We start from the raw sequence: 17740 nt of genomic DNA on the forward strand, positions 1-17740 counted from the left end.
TTTTTTTTTTTTTTTTTTTTTTTTAATACAAAATATTAAAATTTAAATATAGTTGGTTACTGTTCTGTCTAGTTCAGTCCGGTCCAGTAGTTCAGTCCGGTCCAGTCCATTATGGGACCACGACCGAAAACATACGACACTGTAATACAAGTGTGACATTTAGTAATGCACGTGGCACCTATAAACAACGTCATGTTCATGGTCAAGAGATGTATTCATGTTCTCTTTTCTATGTATTAATGTTGTAAGTGCTAGAAAATTGATGGCTCAAGCCCACTGAGAATAGTGAGGCCCTTACCTTAAAATTAAGCCCAAAACAATATAATTTGTATAAAGAATGGGAAGAAGATTATGATGTAAGTTTAATTAAGTTTAGGTCTAAGGCCGAAGATCCAAGCAAGAATGGAAGAAATTGATTCAAAGAGTAATTAATATTAATACTATCCTTGGGTCAGTCTGAGGATGAGTTCTTATACAAGAATTCTATGTAAGTCTTAAGCTCTGTCCTCTGCTACTATTCCAGTCCTCATCTTCTTAATCATGTTCTCTTAGAAAAATCCCAAGGTCCCTTTAATTGGGGAGTTCCCCTCTCTTTTATACACTCTTTCCTTTACATTCTAGCCCTCCACTTGTATATTTCAAGGCTTTCCTTAGGACATTTGTCCCATCAAAGTTCTGCTGAAGGTGGTAAAAGGGGCTACTTAGCTGTGAATTTACTGTTCAGGTGTCATTTCTTCATTAATGCAGCTAATAAAATTGTTGCTATGAATTTAATGCGGAGGTAGTAGGTAAGCTTTTACAGGAAACTTCTCCCAGCTGCCTTGGCCCTCTCCTAGAAGGCTACTTCTCCCACTCGGGCGCTCATGAGAAATTGTGCACCTTTCCATCCTCTTCTCGGGTTGAAGGTGCTTTACAAATGAATCGATGAAGGACATATCGCTCCTAGTCCTCCTCATCCTCGAACCCCCACAAATGGATTCGTGTTCTTCTTTTTTCTTTCCACACACTATTAAAACATTTATAAAACATGGACATGAACTTATCTATACTATATATAAGAGGATTCCCTTCTTTAAATTGAACTTTTATATGATTAAAAAATACCCTCATTGATGAAGGGTAACTTCTCTTAAAAATTGGGTCATAAATGTCAAACAAATAACCAATCTATCTATACTTTCTACAACACCTATAGCTACTATCCTTTTAAATTCAAAAAGAGAAATCTTAAAATTTAGGTTTTTTTTTCCCCTTAATGTTAATCTTTTTATTCCCTAAAATTTGGCATTTTTTTTTTTAATTCCTTTTTCATCCAAATAAAACACCACTATTTTTTTTTTTTTTTTTACTAAGAAAACTCTACACTTTTAAACACACGTTCAAAAAAGAAATTACAGTTTACTGTTTAAAAATTTAAAAAAAAAAAAAAAAAAAAAGCCTTTGAGCACGTGCAATGCGAATGCATAGAGGCTAGTAAATTATAAGCATATTTTTGTACACTAATTAGTAATTAATGATTAGAATGCTACATTTTGATACAGAATAATATCTAGTCCTTGTTAAGTTGCATATATGTGGACACATTTTTAAACAAAATAGATACACAATGTAGCAAACTATTAAAATCCCAGGTGCTAAACAAAATAGCAATCGATGTAAAAAATAATTTCAAAATTATAATGAAGATATAACTAAATCTCCTATGGTTCATCCAAGGCAGGTTTCTTCTGTCACTTCAAAAAAAAAAAAATGTTCATAAATTATCCCTCTGGTCTTCCATGCGTTCAACATGTTAGATTCGGCTTAGAAGCATGATCTTTCACAACCTATCCAACGCTCACTACTACTATTTGAGAAGAAAGTTTCATTAAAGCGAAATCTAAAACCATGAGAGAAAAGAAAGCTATTTTTCTAAGATCTAATCTATTTTTTTATTAAAAAATAAAAAACAAAAAACCATTGCTTAAAACTACAATGACATATATGCCCTTTTGTAGAAAAAATTTGTAAACTAACGATATGGTGTTGGTCACTTCTGGAGTAAGGCAAGATCTAGAGTCCAATCCCAATCCAAATGAACCCAAACATATTAAATATAAAGCATAATTTTTTTTTTTTTCATTTCTACTATCAAGTTTATTTTATGAATTTGTACAATGCTTTTTTTATCTTTATTTTTAAAAAAAAAAAAAATCAATTTGTACTACTATATACCTTAAAATGATCATTGAATTTTGAGTCATTGTCTTTGTCTCCAGGATTTTGAAAATCATTGCTCTGTTTATGAATGAGCTTAGACACTAAAACTAGTGCTAGCACCATCACACCATGCCAAGTGATGAGGTATGTATTTGTAAAAACTGTTGTTTTGAAGAGAATTTGGTTTTTGTTCAATCCAGATATAGCAAGTTTTAATTCTTAACAGAAGACATGAATTAGAATTTTGTGGTTGAAGACGTTATGGCTAGAGATATTATTAGAATGAGTTTGAATAAGCCTGAAACCCAAACTATCTGAGCTAACTATAATTATTGAATCTATTTGAGAAATAACTAATATATATATCAAGAAAAATTTAGACCATTAGTGGAATTAGCTGCTTTCCCCCTTTGTTTTTGTTCTAATTTGTATATAAACTGAAAAATGCGTTTATATCTTCATTTTTGTAACTTCAATGATGCTACCATGTTCTACAAAGAACCTACATCTTTCTTTTCTTTCTGAAATCTTAGCATTTCAAGTATCTATGTTTTTGGATTTTTATTTTTTAAAATGGAAACATTCACATTTTTTATTAATACCTGTAAACCTAACGTAATTATGTTACTAAACCCCATGTTTGTATGTACAAAATAAAAATGTTGCAGGTGGATAGTATTGTTAAAGAAGCTTAAAATTTTGCAAAAGGAAGACAAGGAAAAGAGGGATGCCATAGACAAAAAGAACCAAGCTGACTCAGTTTTGTACCAAACTAGAAGCAACTAAAAGAGCTGGGAGACAATGTTCCTAGCTAGACAAGTAGAATGTAGAGGCTAAAGTGAATAATGATGTCAAGGATGCCATTCTAGTGGATCTACCCAAGCCGTTAATGATGCAATGGCTGTCCTGAATCAAGTAATTATGTAACTCTGATGGTCAATGTTGATGTGAGTCATGTGACTTTGAATTGGGTTGTCTGTTAGCTTTTTTCGGATTGACCTCTTTGCATGGACGGCAACTATTGTTTAGCCTTGAATTATATTAAAAGTTGAGAGAGAACTCTGTGATATAGAGTTATTTGGGTCTAATGGGGTTTGGGTTTGTGAGAGTGGTCCTACACCACCTTTGTACTCTCCATAGTTGTTAGTGAAACTTGTTGTCGCCTGTGGATGCAGGCCAAAGACCGAATCATGTAAATCTATAGTGTTCTCTCTTGTCTGTGGTTGGCTATTTTTCTTTCGGGATTTTTTTTTTCTTCATAATATTTGTGTGTGAGATCTTTCTAAAGACATAATATTATGTGGGAGTGCTATCCGGATAACCTTTCCCGCAATAGTCAATCTATAGCCAGTCCAGCCAACTCAGTGTTGGGTTGCTTCTGGCACTACACTTGGGTCATTTAGATTAAACGAAAAAACAACCAAATGGAGATAATCTAATCAATGCAGATTTTACTGATAGCGAGTAACTCATAGAACTTCTATTCTAACCATGCACACTTGTGTAATTTCTATGTTAGTTTGTACAGCCTATGTTGCTTGTGATTTTGCAAAGTATGGTTATGGTGTATATATTTTCAATTTGATTTAGAGAATGGTTAGTTGTTAATGGCATAAAAGTTGGCAGATGGTTTAGTCTCTTCTATGGCTAGTTTATATATATATATATATATATATATATATATATATTGCTGAATAATATGAATGGATCCAATAACATTTAGGGTGTTGCCTTCAACAAAAATGTAGTCCAAACTCTAAACCAGCATATAATGCTCTAGAAACAACCAAGAGTGTCGCTTTGACTTCAGCCCAAAAAGGATCACCTTTTACATCGATCCTAGATTCTCAGTCCATGCATGAGTGATGTTGCCTAAATGGTTTCGGCAAATTGCAGCAAGTTATACATCGTTTCACAACAGCATCGGATTTTAAGGTCAAGAGGATTCTAACTTTCAAATATTTCACAAGGTTTGTATTTGTAATATCTGGCCTATAGTATAGCTTTCAAAACAATGTTAATTAAAGTGTAATATCTTAAAGCAGCCCCCAATTAAAGTTTTTTTTATGTATAATAGATTGGTCTAATAAGATCGAATTGTGAAACTACAAATTGAGAGCATTTTGAAGGCACAAACAAGCACATTTCAAGTCTTTTGCGACTATTGCATATGCACTTGTCACCTTCTCAGTTCTAATCAACTCAAGATTTCTATGTAAGGAGGCAGCCTGTAAACCAATGGCACCTAGAGGTTTTAATTGATTCTCACTTTCTACTTTGATTCTCATTCTTAAGATTTAAAAGGTTTTATTTCTGTCCACAGACAGTTAAAATGTTCTACACCTGGTGTTTTCGTCAAATCTTGTTAATTTTTTTTACGTGTTTTAAAAAAATCATATCACAAAGATGAAGTTTTCATTTCTAAAAAAATAGTCTTGTTTCTATTTTGATTCCCAAGATATGCATTTCGTTCAACAGACAGATGGAAAACATAACCAAAATGGATTGATGTGGGACATTATAAATTTTATGGGCAAATTAGAAATGTAGAATCCTAGCTAGATTATATTTCAAGCCAAAAAGAATATTTTTGCCTAAATTATACATTTATCAAGAGTCTAATCTCCATTCATATATTTTTCATGACTAGAATTATACAATTAAAAACGGCTAAAGTTTTTATTACATTTTGCACCGAAACGTTCATTTTAAAACTCTTGCCATTTTTGAGCTAGTAAGCAGGGAGAGGGCGAGAGAGGAAGCTAATATTGTATAACAAGTGATATAAGTGTCTGTAAACGCTATTGATTTTAGGGAGCTCTTAACCCCATTTACATCCCGCAAGATGCAATGTCCTCAAACAGCAGGAAAATTCAGATTAGAATACAAAAGACCTCAGACAATGTTGCCCAGAACATGTCATCACAGCTCCATATTGACAAGAATGGAAGCCAGAAAAAACAATTATATAAACAGTTCCAAATATATCACTGTTGGTGAGGGAACCATACAGCTAGGTAACAGCACGGCTATTTGCACGTCCATTACTAAAAATCATTATCCCATAAATAGACAGCTGATGAGAACTCTCTCAAACATACCCATCAAATGCATGACGATTTTTATTACTTTGATAGAAGATGCACCTTGATAAATAGTATACCATGCCCAACACTCCATGTTCTGGTCCCCTCCAGCAAGAAAATCTGGGGTTTATGATAGCATTGAGAGATTCAGAGAAAGTGACTAAAAAATATTACATAAAAAAAATAAAAAATAAAAATAAAAAAACAATTTCTTCATCTTGACTTTTTCCTGTCGTTTTTTTTAATCATAAATTAATTAAAAAGAAGTGACATGGAGAAAGAATTCCTAGGATTCACAGATTTGTAGAAGAATCTTGAAACCTGATTGGTACGGTAAATGTAAATCCTAACAAAAGCTTATGACCTATAATAAGCTATTACTGCATATTTCATTTGGCATGAGTTGTAAGAATCGCCCAATATTTTCGTGTCAATCCAAGTTAACAATATAAACTTAGAAATAAGAACCAATCATCAAGTCAAATACCAAGGTCAAACCCACAACTTGTTACTTTTTGTGTTAAGGCACTTGACATTGCACCAAAACCCAACCTCTAAATCACTTTGTTGGACCAAAAAAATACTGAAACCTAAAATTCCCAACACCCATAACAGGTAGAATCAAACATCTCACCATTGAAAGGTGAATAAATACAACTAGGAAGCAGAGGCAATGGAACCAAAATATATATTTGTAAAGCAAAGAGACATTGAAGGTCACTTCTGGGGTCCAACTGAGCAACCATCAACTTACACAAATCTTAGAAAAGCAAATAAATATCTCTATTGCATCATACCTCAAAAACAACTGGAGTGCCACACTGGCATTTGAAAAGAACTCAGCAATTGAAGTGGCGCATGATTTCTCCATATCATTAGATATCCTGCAATATGAATACAGGTTCAAGCAATTAAGAGATTTTTTGCAATTGATGAAACTGGTGCAATTGATAACCAGTTTTTTGGCAAAACCACAGTGCTAAGGTGGTATTATAAGTTTATAACCATCAAGACAATCATTTAGATTCAGTGAGTATGAGAGCATGCCATCATTGAAAACTTTCCTGATGGCCAACAAAGCCATTATTTGTCAAAGACTGATATTTTTTGCTCAATATACCTAGCATGTCAATGACTGCTAATGCATTCCAAGTAGAGGTCAGGTAAAACCCTTGCACGGGTACACAGTATACAAATTTACTTTTATTTATTAGTTTGAGCTCTTGTTGGAATAAAAAATTTCCTAAAATTAAGGAACATCAAAAAATTAATCCACATGTCAAGTCCTAATGTACAAATACTTGTACAGAAAGCAGAATCCAAGTCATAACTTCATACTTACTCTAGACTATAATACAGCATCTGTTCACCTTATACGCATGTTACCAAGGAACTCTGACAGCCTGGCAATAACCAAAACTCAGTGAGCATGGGAGTATGAAATTATTTAAGGGAAAAAAAAATGGACCGAGTAGAATAACAACAAAAGGTACAGACAAAACCTAATATTTTTAGCTATCACAGCTTCTCCATCTTCAGACCCAAGATGACGTAGAACTACCTCCTCTAGACGGCCATCTCGATATGCATGCTGCAATAAGAGAACATCCACGCAGAAAAACCTAATGAGGCTCTGAACTTATTACATTGCATGCAACCCCCATAACCAAAATAGGGGAAATAAAAAGCAGATGCATATACTTTCAAGCTGAGAAGGCTCATAAACCTGTACAGAGAAAAATGATGCAGCACAGAAAATGAGTACATTTGTAACATGACATACAAGTCACAAAGATGAGCCTTCTGTAACAACCCATATTTGCAAACAAACAACTTCATAAAGCAAGTCCACAGAACCCTTTACTGAAGGTTTTTAAAAAGAAGCTCAACAAGCTTAGTAACCCCTCTTCCACTCATGGGAAAGAAATATAACAAATATAACATTATACACCACAGTGGCAATCACTTCACCGGCCATGTTTGTCAAATGTCTTAAAATATCAAACTGTAAGGAGCATAAACTCACTAAAAAGAGAAAATGTGTAAAAGGAAGACCTTCAAACAGAAAATTGAAGTGTACATGTCAAACTACAAGAAAGTTCTTTGCTTACAAAGTATCCAAGGAAACTGAGCACCATTAATGACAAACATAAAATTATTATGTGCTCCAGCAATCAAATATCTACCAAAGAACCTACACTTCCAGGCTTATTGACATCAACATTGGATAATGCCAGTAATCATCCCAAGCAGAAACAATCTAACCCCAGCAGGGAACCAAGATATCAATTATAAATAATAGTATCTTGTCATAATATAGAGTTCAAAAACTACAAGCAAGTCTTTCTGCTGATGCAAAGAGTAGTAGGCTGACAAAATGCCAACATGGCAATGTTTAGAAAATCCCCACAGACAATCAACATGATTACAACTGGCTATGTCTAGTAGCTCATGGGCTATAAAAATCTTCTTCATCACTTGATGAGTCAGATGTATCCAGAATCAGATCCCTTAATAAAAGAGCCATCTCCAAGGATGTTAATTCTTCCATGGGGTCGAGAGCTGTCTCGGAGGCTGTTAATTCTTCTATGGAGTTGAACATATCAAACAGGTCATCCACAAAACCAGATCTTCGTGGAGGGGGCCTTCGTGGAGGGGGCCTGTGATGTCTCCAAGTGTATGAGCCTGGCTTGACCTTATGCTGGAACACAACAAACATTCTACCCATTAAAGGAGTCATAAAGCTAACCCTCTCCTAGATGGAAGTAAATTACAAACAAAAGGTGTATAATTCTTGGAACAGCATTGACTAGAAGCCATTCTGACAGCAACTCTAGGAACATCAATAATACAACTGCCACAAAAAAGAAGAAGAAATAGACCGTTTGTGCCCCACCTATACTTATCGATAAAGCCAGAAAATAAACCACAGACTCAGAAAAACAAGCACAAAAGAGAGAGAGTGTGAGAGAACAAAATTGTCACATTGTTTTAGAAAATGTTAATTTGCTATGCTCGCCTTTGGTGAGGTAAGCAATTTGTAATTTTGTAGATGATTATATCAGTTCCTGGCACAGAATAAAGATATGGGACACTTGAAATGCACAATGTAGCAACCAACTGTCTCTTATGCGGATTGGTACCTCCCAAGCACATACGTGCTTGGGGTACAGGGAAGGGAGGGGTTCAGGTAGTAGCATTAGGATTTCTAACCAATTAAAAAAAAAAAATATATATATATATATATATATACTAATAATAATAAACCGAAGCAAGAAAGGAGCATGTTCAATAGGGAAACTTGGGAGGCCTTAGTGAAAAGCAAACAGGAAAGTACCACTAGTACCATAACATCCTTAGTGACATAGGGTTACACTGGTGCTTCGGGTATAATCTGGCAAGAATGGGATATGAAATGCAAATGTCTGAATTACAGGCAAAAACGTCCTGAGGTGCTGGCAGTTGCAGGTTATTGGTTACTCGGTGCTAATAAGAACAAGAGTAAGATGTAAGTTGTGAAGATGAGGGGTGGTATTCCAATCTGGGTGGTCACGGTGTTGGTAGAGATGGTATCAACATAGTCAAGTGAAAGGGTATATTCTCTTTTCTAGGTATTATTTTATTCATGTTGTTAAAAGTATGTGGTTAAATGATAAAATTTACCATATCCCAATAGCTTAAGCTTAAGCTTTTGGGGCAATCAGTAATTTAACACATGTTCTTTTTTTCTTTCCACACTATTAATAAATTTACAAAACAAGGACATGAGCTTATAACTTATAAGCTTATTTGTGTACACTAATTAGTAATTTATGATTAGAATGCTACATATAGATACATAATAATACCCTACTCCCTGTTTAGGTTGCATATATGTAGACACAGGTTTAAACAAAATAGATACACCATGTAGCAAACCATTAAAATCCCAGGTGCTAAACAAAATAGCAATCAATGTAAAATATAATTTCAAAATTATAAATAATACATAACTAAATCTCCTATGGTTCATCCAAAGCAGGTTTCTTCTGTAACTTCAAAAAGAAAAAAAGTTAATAAATTATCCCTGGTCTTCCAGTTACCACTAAGCAAGCCCAGTTAATCACAACAGGCTTTGTTTTGCTGTTGAGATGCAACCCAAAACAATAATAACACTAAAGACAACAGCATCAACAACAATAATACATCAAATCATCATTAAAGGTTATGATGTAGTACTGTTTTCCAAAGCCAGGTTGATCCAATAAAAAATACTTATCTCAATAATCTAGGATGCATACTAATATACCAAAAAGGAGGACCATTCTGATATGTGAAACAAAAAGGTGAACGCCGTAGGCCATGTTCACTGGAATGTGGAATGATGTGAGAAGGATTGTATATAATTGTATAGATGATTTCCTTAGAAGTAAGAAAGTTGTATGATTTTGATATCAGTCATTATGTTTCTTTAGAAAAAGGAAGAGAAGGGAAGAAATGATAAGAAATTTTCAGATTTCCAAACTTGTATATCTGAACTAAAGCATAACTTATCTTATATTCTTGTGTAAAACACCATTGTGTTCAATTAAGCAACGGAGAATGCATTCAACTACTCAAAAGATAATTAAAAGAAAACCAAAAAGAAAAAACAAGTCATCAACCAACAAAATGCAAAATACAACAATTATAGAAAACCACCACATCTTCACAGCAAAATCCCAGAAGATCAAGAATCAATGAGACATAAATCTTTACTAACACAGAATAATAAATTTCCAGGTAGTAAAGGATGCTTACAATAACCATTACACTAAAGAGAATCAAATTTGATTATATGTATAGCATTCAAGTAAAACCATTGCACTTAAGATTAGTTAAACCAGAAACCTTTGAAAAATGAAAATCGCAATAACTATTTATCTTATTAACATTCACGTTACCTTATAAAAGCAACTACTCCCAAATGGGCAGTTTCCATTCCCAAAATCAAAGTGCTTGCAATCAATGGACCTGCAAGAAAGACAATAACAAATTACAAAACTGAGAACAACAATATGCGTTCACAATACTTCAATTGTTAGTTATCTAAATTGTTAATCAGTTTCTTGAATTTACTACCAACACTTTCAGGAACTTTGACATGCATTTGGCGTGCGTTTGTTGATGAAGATGAAGCAGAAGAATGGCCTCGAGAAGCATTAACATGTTCATATCTGCAACGACTACCACATGCACAAAGTCCTTTCTGATAATAGGTGCAAATCTGTGACCAAAAAGGCCAGCAAGAGTCAATGATAAAGAAAGAAGGGAACCTTACTAAATGAAAATTAATGGGCAGATATAATGAAATGAAGCTGAGATCAAAAGATTTACGTTATGTGGAGGATCCTTCCAATCATGTGAAAACTCACAATGAGCAAAGAACTTGCAGAGAACCCTGCAGGAGCAAGAAAAATCAAAGGTCATAAAAATTCCAATCATCTTTAACCCCTACGGCCCTACCCCACCCAATGAGCTTTCAGTGCTGATCCTCTTACAAATAAGTCTTTACAAATAATAAGCCAAAAAAAAAAAAAAAAGAAAGAGTGGCGACTTTAGCACATGTTCAGGTATCATGATAGGAAATGTTTAATAAAATCATTTAATTATTAGCATATTGGAGATAATTTGAATTTGGATCATCTGATGTTTTGTATCCTGAGAAACTATTACTTAGTTTCAAAAAAAAAAAAATCTTATCTCTATCTCTTGTCTTCTACAGGTTTCGGACAATCCCAAAAGCTGTTTTCCGTCGAAATTTCATATGAGAAAGAGAGAGAGAGAGCGCTATGTGAGCTCAAGAGTGAGAGGATTTTGTAAGAGAGAAGGTTTTTTTTTTTTTTTTTTTTTGAAACTGAAATTTCATTAAGCAAACACAGAAAAGGTACATAGCAGAAAACAACGCCCACCACCAGCAGGACAAAGCCTCCCCATTGATAAGCACAGCATAAGAAACAGTAAAAATACACTTCATAATTAGACTAATCCATTTATCATCAAAACCCATTTTCTTCATTATTTTTTCTAAAAAGCTCCATTCAATCCGATCATAAGCTTTGCTCATGTCGAGTTTTACTGTCATATAACTGTCCTTCACTCCCTTTCTTTTCTTTAAATAATGCATAATTTCAAAAGCTACAAGAATATTATCAGTTATAAGTCTGCCAAAAACAAAAACACTTTGATTTTCTGAAATAATGGTGGATAGAATAGGTTTAAGCCTATTAACAAGCATCTTGGATATTATCTTATATGATACATTGCATAGGCTGATGGGTCGAAAGTCATTCATTTTTGTTGGATTTTTTATTTTAGGGATGAGGGCTATATTCATTTTATTCAAATCTGTCATTGGTGCATTTGAATTAATGATATTAAGGATTGTTTTAGACACATCATCACTAATAATATCCCAATACTTTTGATAAAAGATAGCAGGCATACCGTCGGGTCCTGAGGCTTTTGTCGGATGCATAATGTGGATGGCTTGGACAATTTTCTCCTTGTGGAATTTTTTTGTAAGGTGCTCATTCATCTCTTCAGTAATTTTCCTTCGTATCAGATCTGCTTCTATTCTCTCACAGCTTTATTTTTTCACTTTGCAACCTCGTGATACCTAAAAAATAAAGCTGTGAGAGAATAGAAGCAGTATATGCTGGCAATGTGGAAACGTTTTTCTATTTTTTTTTTTTTAATTGTTGCAGTAAATTTCAGAAAAACAACGTATTGAAGTTCCTTACGCGTGCTTACGGCGCGTGTCGATCGATGGAATCGATGGCTACCCACCTTTTTTACTTTGGACTGAAATTTATCACTTTTTTATTTTAGAAGCCAGGTGACCACAAACTGTGACCGCGCGTGGGAATTGTTGCATTTTAAAGTGCGTTTGTGTTTTGTTAAACGGCAATGCGTAGTGCTAATTTAATTGGTAACAATTTTGGTAGCTTTTGCATGTACTAAAAAAGTAAAAGCATATAATGTGGGCAAGTGACCTACACTGATAAGGTAAAGCTGGGCCTGGGTTTTATCGAATGGTTTCCTTTCTTAGGTATATGAGTTTTCACTAAGTTCGGCCTTTTGTTTAGGCTTATGAGACTGATAACTTATAGGACCAACCCATTTTTTGACCTTGGATTGATAGAGAGTATGATGGCAAAAATGGCCCATTAGCATTAATTTTTGAAATATTTAGCAACAGAGCACTGTTTCGGAAATAATTAGGGAAATACCACTTTTTCCGAAAACGCCGCTATAGGGCCCGAAAACGTCACTATAGGGCTTAAAAAACGCCACTATAGGGCCCCTTGAAACTGTTATGGGGACTTATAAAAAAAATTTTGCAGGAAAACGCCGTTATAGGGCCCAAAAACGTCACTATAGGGCTTAAAAACGCCACTATAGGGCCCCTTGAAACTGTTAAGGGACTTACAAAAAAATTTTGCAGGAAAACGCCGCTATAGGGCCCAAAAACGTCACTATAGGGCTTAAAAACGCCACTATAGGGCCCCTTGAACCTGTTATGGGACTTATAAAAAAATTTTTCAGGAAAACGCCGCTATAGGCCCGAAAAAGTGGTACATTGCTATATAGTTCGGAAACAGTGTTTCTGAGCAAATTATTTCCAAAATTGATGGTAATGGGCCATTTTTGCCGAGTAGGATTACCAGCAAAGTTTGTTTGATTTTTTTTTTTTTTTTAATTAAACCTTTGGAGGATGCATCCAAGTTTCTGAATGACGAGGTGAGTAAAGCAGTGATCATAGTGCCTACAAACTTTAAAGATTCATAAAGGACAGCTACGAAAGATGCAGGTCGCATTGCAGGGTTAGACGTCCTGCGAATAATCAATGAACCTACTGCTGCTTCGCTTGCTTATGGGTTTGAGAAGAAAAACAATGAGACCATTCTGGTTTTTGACCTTGGACTTGGAGGTGGTGCTTTTGACGTTTCAGGTATGCCAATTACTTTGTTACTCTTCTTATTGGATTTTTCTCTGTTTTTGGTAAGTTACATGCACACCCATTGCCCTTTTTATGAGAGGAGTAAGGTAGAGTTCATTGACTTTTTTCCTTTTCTCCTGCTAATCCGCCTCATATGTTTGTTTTTACTTATTTTGTAGAGAACTATCCTTGTGGACTGTAGTCAAGGCCGGCCCAAGGCCTAGGCAAGTTAGGCCTAGGCCTAAGGCCCACCAAAAAAACAAAATTCCTTAGAAAAAAAAGCCCCACTTTCAACAGTTAAAGACCCAAATTTTTATAAAATTACATTTATATATTAAAGGTTGGGCATTTTTTTATTAGTAATATTAAGAATACTACAAATTTTACTATTGGCTTACAAATTACCATGTTATTAATCACAAAAAAGTGACTTAAACATTCAATAGTTAAATTGATAAAGTTCATAAATGAGAGTCAATGTCACATTATATTTTGAACATTTTATAGTGCTTTTAGTAGATTTTTCCTTTTACTATCGTGCACCCTTGATGCAGTGGTCACTTCACTGTAAGTTGAAAACTGCTACTCTGTGGTTGCCCTCTATGCATGTTCCAAAATGGAATAATTCTCATATGAAATATCAGTGTGTGTTTGATTTCCATTACTGGAGTTTGCTGCCTTTTGATTTAAAACAGTATGTTTTTGCCAATATGAATACCTATCTGCCTACATAAGTTCAATGGATTACAACTGAAATCTATTTTTTCCTTAGGCTACGAGGACCAATTGAAACTGCCTTGAAAGATGCAAATCTTTCCTTCAAAGATTTAGATGAAGTAATCCTTGTTGGTGGTTCTACTCGCATCCCAGCTGTTCAGGAGCTTGTGAGGAAGATGACTAGAAAAGAGCCCAATGTCACTGTAAATCCTGATGAAGTTGTTGCTCTTGGGGCTGCAGTTCAGGTTTGTCCTTATCTTGTTGAGATAAACTACCACTTAAGCGGGTTGCAACATTTTGGATTTTTTAATTTTTTTAATAGGAGGTAGAGCAGTTGAACTCTCTGATATGAAGATATGTTACTACTTGTTCTAATAGCTTAAGCTACTAGAAATGGTGAATTGAATTATTTAACAATTATTTTAACATGCTCTAATTTTTTTTTCTTAGTCTATTTGAAAAATAAATGACTATGTATCTCTATTTTTGATATTATTTGTTGTAATACTTATTGATATTGCATAAATTGTTGAGGCATCAATATTTATTTTGGTCTTTCTTTCTTTTCTTTTCTTTTTTTTATTTTTATTTTTTATTTTTTCAGGCCGGTGTTTTAGCTGGAGAAGTTAGTGACATTGTGCTCTTGGATGTCACTCCATTGTCTCTGGGACTCGAAATTTTGTGTGGTGTAACGACAAAGATTATCCCAAAGAACACAACTTTGCCAACTTCCAAATTAGAGGTGTTCCCCACTGCGGCAGATGGGCAGACCAGTGTAGAGATTAATGTCTGTCAGGGTGAGAGAGAGTTCATGAGGGTTAACAAGAGAATGGTGATGATATGATCAATGTAGATTTCACAGATAGTGAGCAACTCTTAGAACTTCAATTCTGACCATGCATACTTGCATACTTGTATAAGTTCTATGTTAGTTTGTGATTTTGCCAAGTATGATGAGTACATTTTCAAATGTGCTTTAGAGTTGGGGTAGTTATTAATGGCATAAAACTTGGCAGAAGGTTTAGTCTCTTCAATTGCTAGTTTTTTTTTTTTTTTTTTGCTAAATAATACGAATATATTAAGAGGAAGACCTAGGGACTAACCCATCTAGCTTCTCCACCGGCAAAAGAAAGGTAGGATTAGAGGAGATGGGAATGGCATTGGTACAAAGCAAAACATGATAATTACCCAACAAGTGGACTAGTTAGAAATTTCTTTGTAATGAATAGTTAGAAATTTCTTTGTAATGAAAAGATTCGTTGCATGTATTTGTTTAAGAACTTTTGTTTGTAATCGTTCATTCGGTGTAATTGAGGATGAAGACAAAAGTTTTTTGTTCACTCAATCAACTTCACTATACACATTTACAAATTTTGGTCAAATGATCGGTTGAGCTAATATAAGAAAAATTTATAAGTTTGGACCGAACTCAACATTATACGAACTAATCACAAATCCAAGCAATGCATGGGAATAAATAATTATTTTATATTGTAATATAATGTATAATTTTTTCTCTACATAATCAACTTTATATGTGAAGCATAAAAAATCAAAAAATCAAAAACAAAAAAAAAGTTAAAATAAAAGAACTAGTGACACGTTAGATGTATTTTAAAATTTTAGTACTGTCTTACAAACTAATGTATCAAATTTTTAATTAATTAATTGTCATGTCCCTACGTATCCGACCTTATTTTCAAATATATATTCTTATATCAAACACATTTTTCTTGCGTGTTGTACTTCATAGTTCTGAGCATCACTAAAAGCTGTCTCATGCTTTGTAAGATTGTAGTTTGTGGGATCACAAGGAGTGTACCTGCCTGCCTCAGTTGAAATTGTGTGGCACAGATCTTCCATGCCATAATTGCTCTCAATTGCTTGAGTTGAGAAGAGGCCAAAAAGAGAGAGTCTAGGTAAATATTCACGCATGCTTCAGACCAATCTTTTTATTATATTTTGCATCTAATTGTTCAATTGAAACTCTTACTATTTTTAAGCAATGCCATTTATCTGGGAGCCCCTCTGTTTCTTACCCGATCCCCGAGAAAGGACTTCAACTATCTCCTTAACAAGCTCAAAGGAAGACTAGCAGGATGGAGAAGTAAGACCCTTTCATGGGCTGGAAGGTGTACCCTCATAAACTCAGTTACTCAAACCACCCCCAACTACACCATGTCTTCTTTTAAAGTTCCAAACAGCATTTGCAACAATTTGGATGCGCTATCCAGAAAATTCTGGTGGAAACCAAAAGAGCCGAAGGGTAAGTATCTAGCTCTGAAATCTTGGGATAAGTTGTGCACTCCGAAAGATAAAGGAGGGCTTGGTTTTAAAAAGGCCAACGACATTAATAGTGCATTGCTAGCTAAATTAGCATGGATGATCGCCTCAAAGCGGGATAGCCTATGCATGTCAATTCTAAGAGCCAAATATAAAGTCAAGGAGGGATGGCTGCATGAAAACAATTCAAAACACAGCTCACCAATATGGAGAGCTATTGAAGAAGTCAAGTCAATAATTGTAAAGGGTGCGTGCTACCTAATAGGTGACAGAGCGTCCATTAATGTGTGGCAAGATCCTTGGGTACCTTGGATTGATGGGTTTCGTCCCAAACCCAAAACCCAGGATGACCCAAGAAACCCTCTAATGGTATCTCATCTCATGGATCAAGAGACTTGAACATGGAAAGCTAATCTCATTCAGAATATCTTTGATGTAGAGTCCTCAAAAGCCATCCTCTCTATCCCTATCTCTTTGAGGCCGAAACCAGATAAGCTCATCTGGGTCCACAATCCAAAAGGAAATTTCACAGTTAAGTCAGCTTTTCGTACTGTTACAGAACAACACCTCCTTGCCATACACTCCGATGTTGACTGGAAAAAGATATGGAGGATCAAGGCCCCCGAAAGAGTCAAGATGCTAGTTTGGAGAATCGGCGCAAACATACTCCCGACCAATGAGAATCTTCAACGAAGAATAGCCAATCTGGATGATTTGTGTCCACTGTGCCACCAAGAAATTGAATCCACTGTCCACCTTTTCCTCCAATGCTCAATAGCTAGAGCGTTGTGGTTTTCTTGCTGTTGGGGTTTTAAACCTGAAGACCAATCATGCTCTACTAGTGGAGATATCATGAAACTACTCACTGATCCACCACAAGCCCCATGCCCCCTCGATGAGAGTTGGATCATCACTCTAAACATGGCCTTTGTTCTTGACGAAATTTGGCGGGTAAGGAATCAGGTAGTACACCATGGCGGAGTCATAGATATTCATGCATCCATCAAGCTAATCCATCATAAGCTGGCAGAATACTCATTGGTAAGGTTTTCCAGTGTCCCTTCCCCCTCTAGCACTGTGGCCTCCCTTCTCAAATGGAATCCACCCCCCCTCGGTTGGATTAAACTCAACACTGATGCAGCCATAGGTAAACATAGCAATGCAATTGCCGTTGTAGCAAGAGACCACAAAGGTGAAGTATTGAAGGTGTGAGCAATATCTACTCCTACATGCCCCCCTCTCAGAGCTGAAGTATCTGCCATTCTCTGGGCTATCCAGCTTGCTAAAGTTGAAAAATGGCCACACATAGTCATTGAGGGAGACGCCAAAAATTGCTTTGATCCTTTATCCTCCTCGCCAACTGCTCCGGATTGGTCTATTAGTAATACTGTCAGTAGCATCCTTAGTCTTAGAGAGTTTTTTCTTAATTGTATTTTCAATTGGGTCAAGAGAGAGTGTAATTCAGCTGCTCACGCTACTGCTAAGCTCTCCCTTT

General features: G+C 35.2%; 2 protein-coding genes across 2 annotated transcripts; one reads left to right on the forward strand and one right to left on the reverse strand.

Moving 5' to 3' along the window:
* Nucleotides 1-4951: 4951 nt before the first annotated feature.
* On the reverse strand, nucleotides 4952-11877 carry LOC115991950. The gene is made up of 8 exons (XM_031115942.1): nucleotides 11751-11877; nucleotides 10641-10704; nucleotides 10390-10530; nucleotides 10208-10277; nucleotides 6788-6876; nucleotides 6628-6688; nucleotides 6083-6169; nucleotides 4952-5405 (listed from the first exon to the last, which is right to left on the reverse strand). Exons 1-6 carry the CDS (start codon nucleotides 11839-11841, stop codon nucleotides 6652-6654), a joined length of 492 nt encoding a protein of 163 aa, XP_030971802.1. The 5' UTR covers nucleotides 11842-11877; the 3' UTR covers nucleotides 4952-5405; nucleotides 6083-6169; nucleotides 6628-6651.
* Nucleotides 11878-13038: 1161 nt separating this feature from the next.
* LOC115989987 (stromal 70 kDa heat shock-related protein, chloroplastic-like) lies at nucleotides 13039-14806 on the forward strand. The gene is made up of 5 exons (XM_031113851.1): nucleotides 13039-13046; nucleotides 13097-13307; nucleotides 13800-13939; nucleotides 14018-14207; nucleotides 14567-14806. The coding sequence occupies exons 1-5, from the start codon at nucleotides 13039-13041 to the stop codon at nucleotides 14804-14806; spliced, it is 789 nt and encodes a 262-aa protein (XP_030969711.1).
* Nucleotides 14807-17740: the final 2934 nt, after the last annotated feature.

The sequence above is a fragment of the Quercus lobata genome, chromosome 5 (assembly GCF_001633185.2).
Source record: "Quercus lobata isolate SW786 chromosome 5, ValleyOak3.0 Primary Assembly, whole genome shotgun sequence".
NCBI classification, from domain to species: Eukaryota; Viridiplantae; Streptophyta; class Magnoliopsida; order Fagales; family Fagaceae; genus Quercus; species Quercus lobata.

Bases quoted from the DNA above. Each gene is read 5' to 3' on its own strand.
- LOC115991950 (XM_031115942.1), bottom strand. From the start codon at position 11,841: ATGAATGAGCACCTTACAAAAAAATTCCACAAGGAGAAAATTGTCCAA. The intron at 10,705-11,750 runs GTATGCCTGCTA...TTGCTCCTGCAG, and splicing joins AAAAGCCTCAGGACCCGACG to GGTTCTCTGCAAGTTCTTTG. The intron at 10,531-10,640 runs GTAAATCTTTTG...TTTTGGTCACAG, and splicing joins GGAAGGATCCTCCACATAAC to ATTTGCACCTATTATCAGAA.
- LOC115989987 (XM_031113851.1), top strand. The intron at 13,308-13,799 runs GTAAGTTACATG...CCCTTGATGCAG, and splicing joins TGGATTTTTCTCTGTTTTTG to TGGTCACTTCACTGTAAGTT. The intron at 14,208-14,566 runs GTTTGTCCTTAT...TTATTTTTTCAG, and splicing joins CTCTTGGGGCTGCAGTTCAG to GCCGGTGTTTTAGCTGGAGA.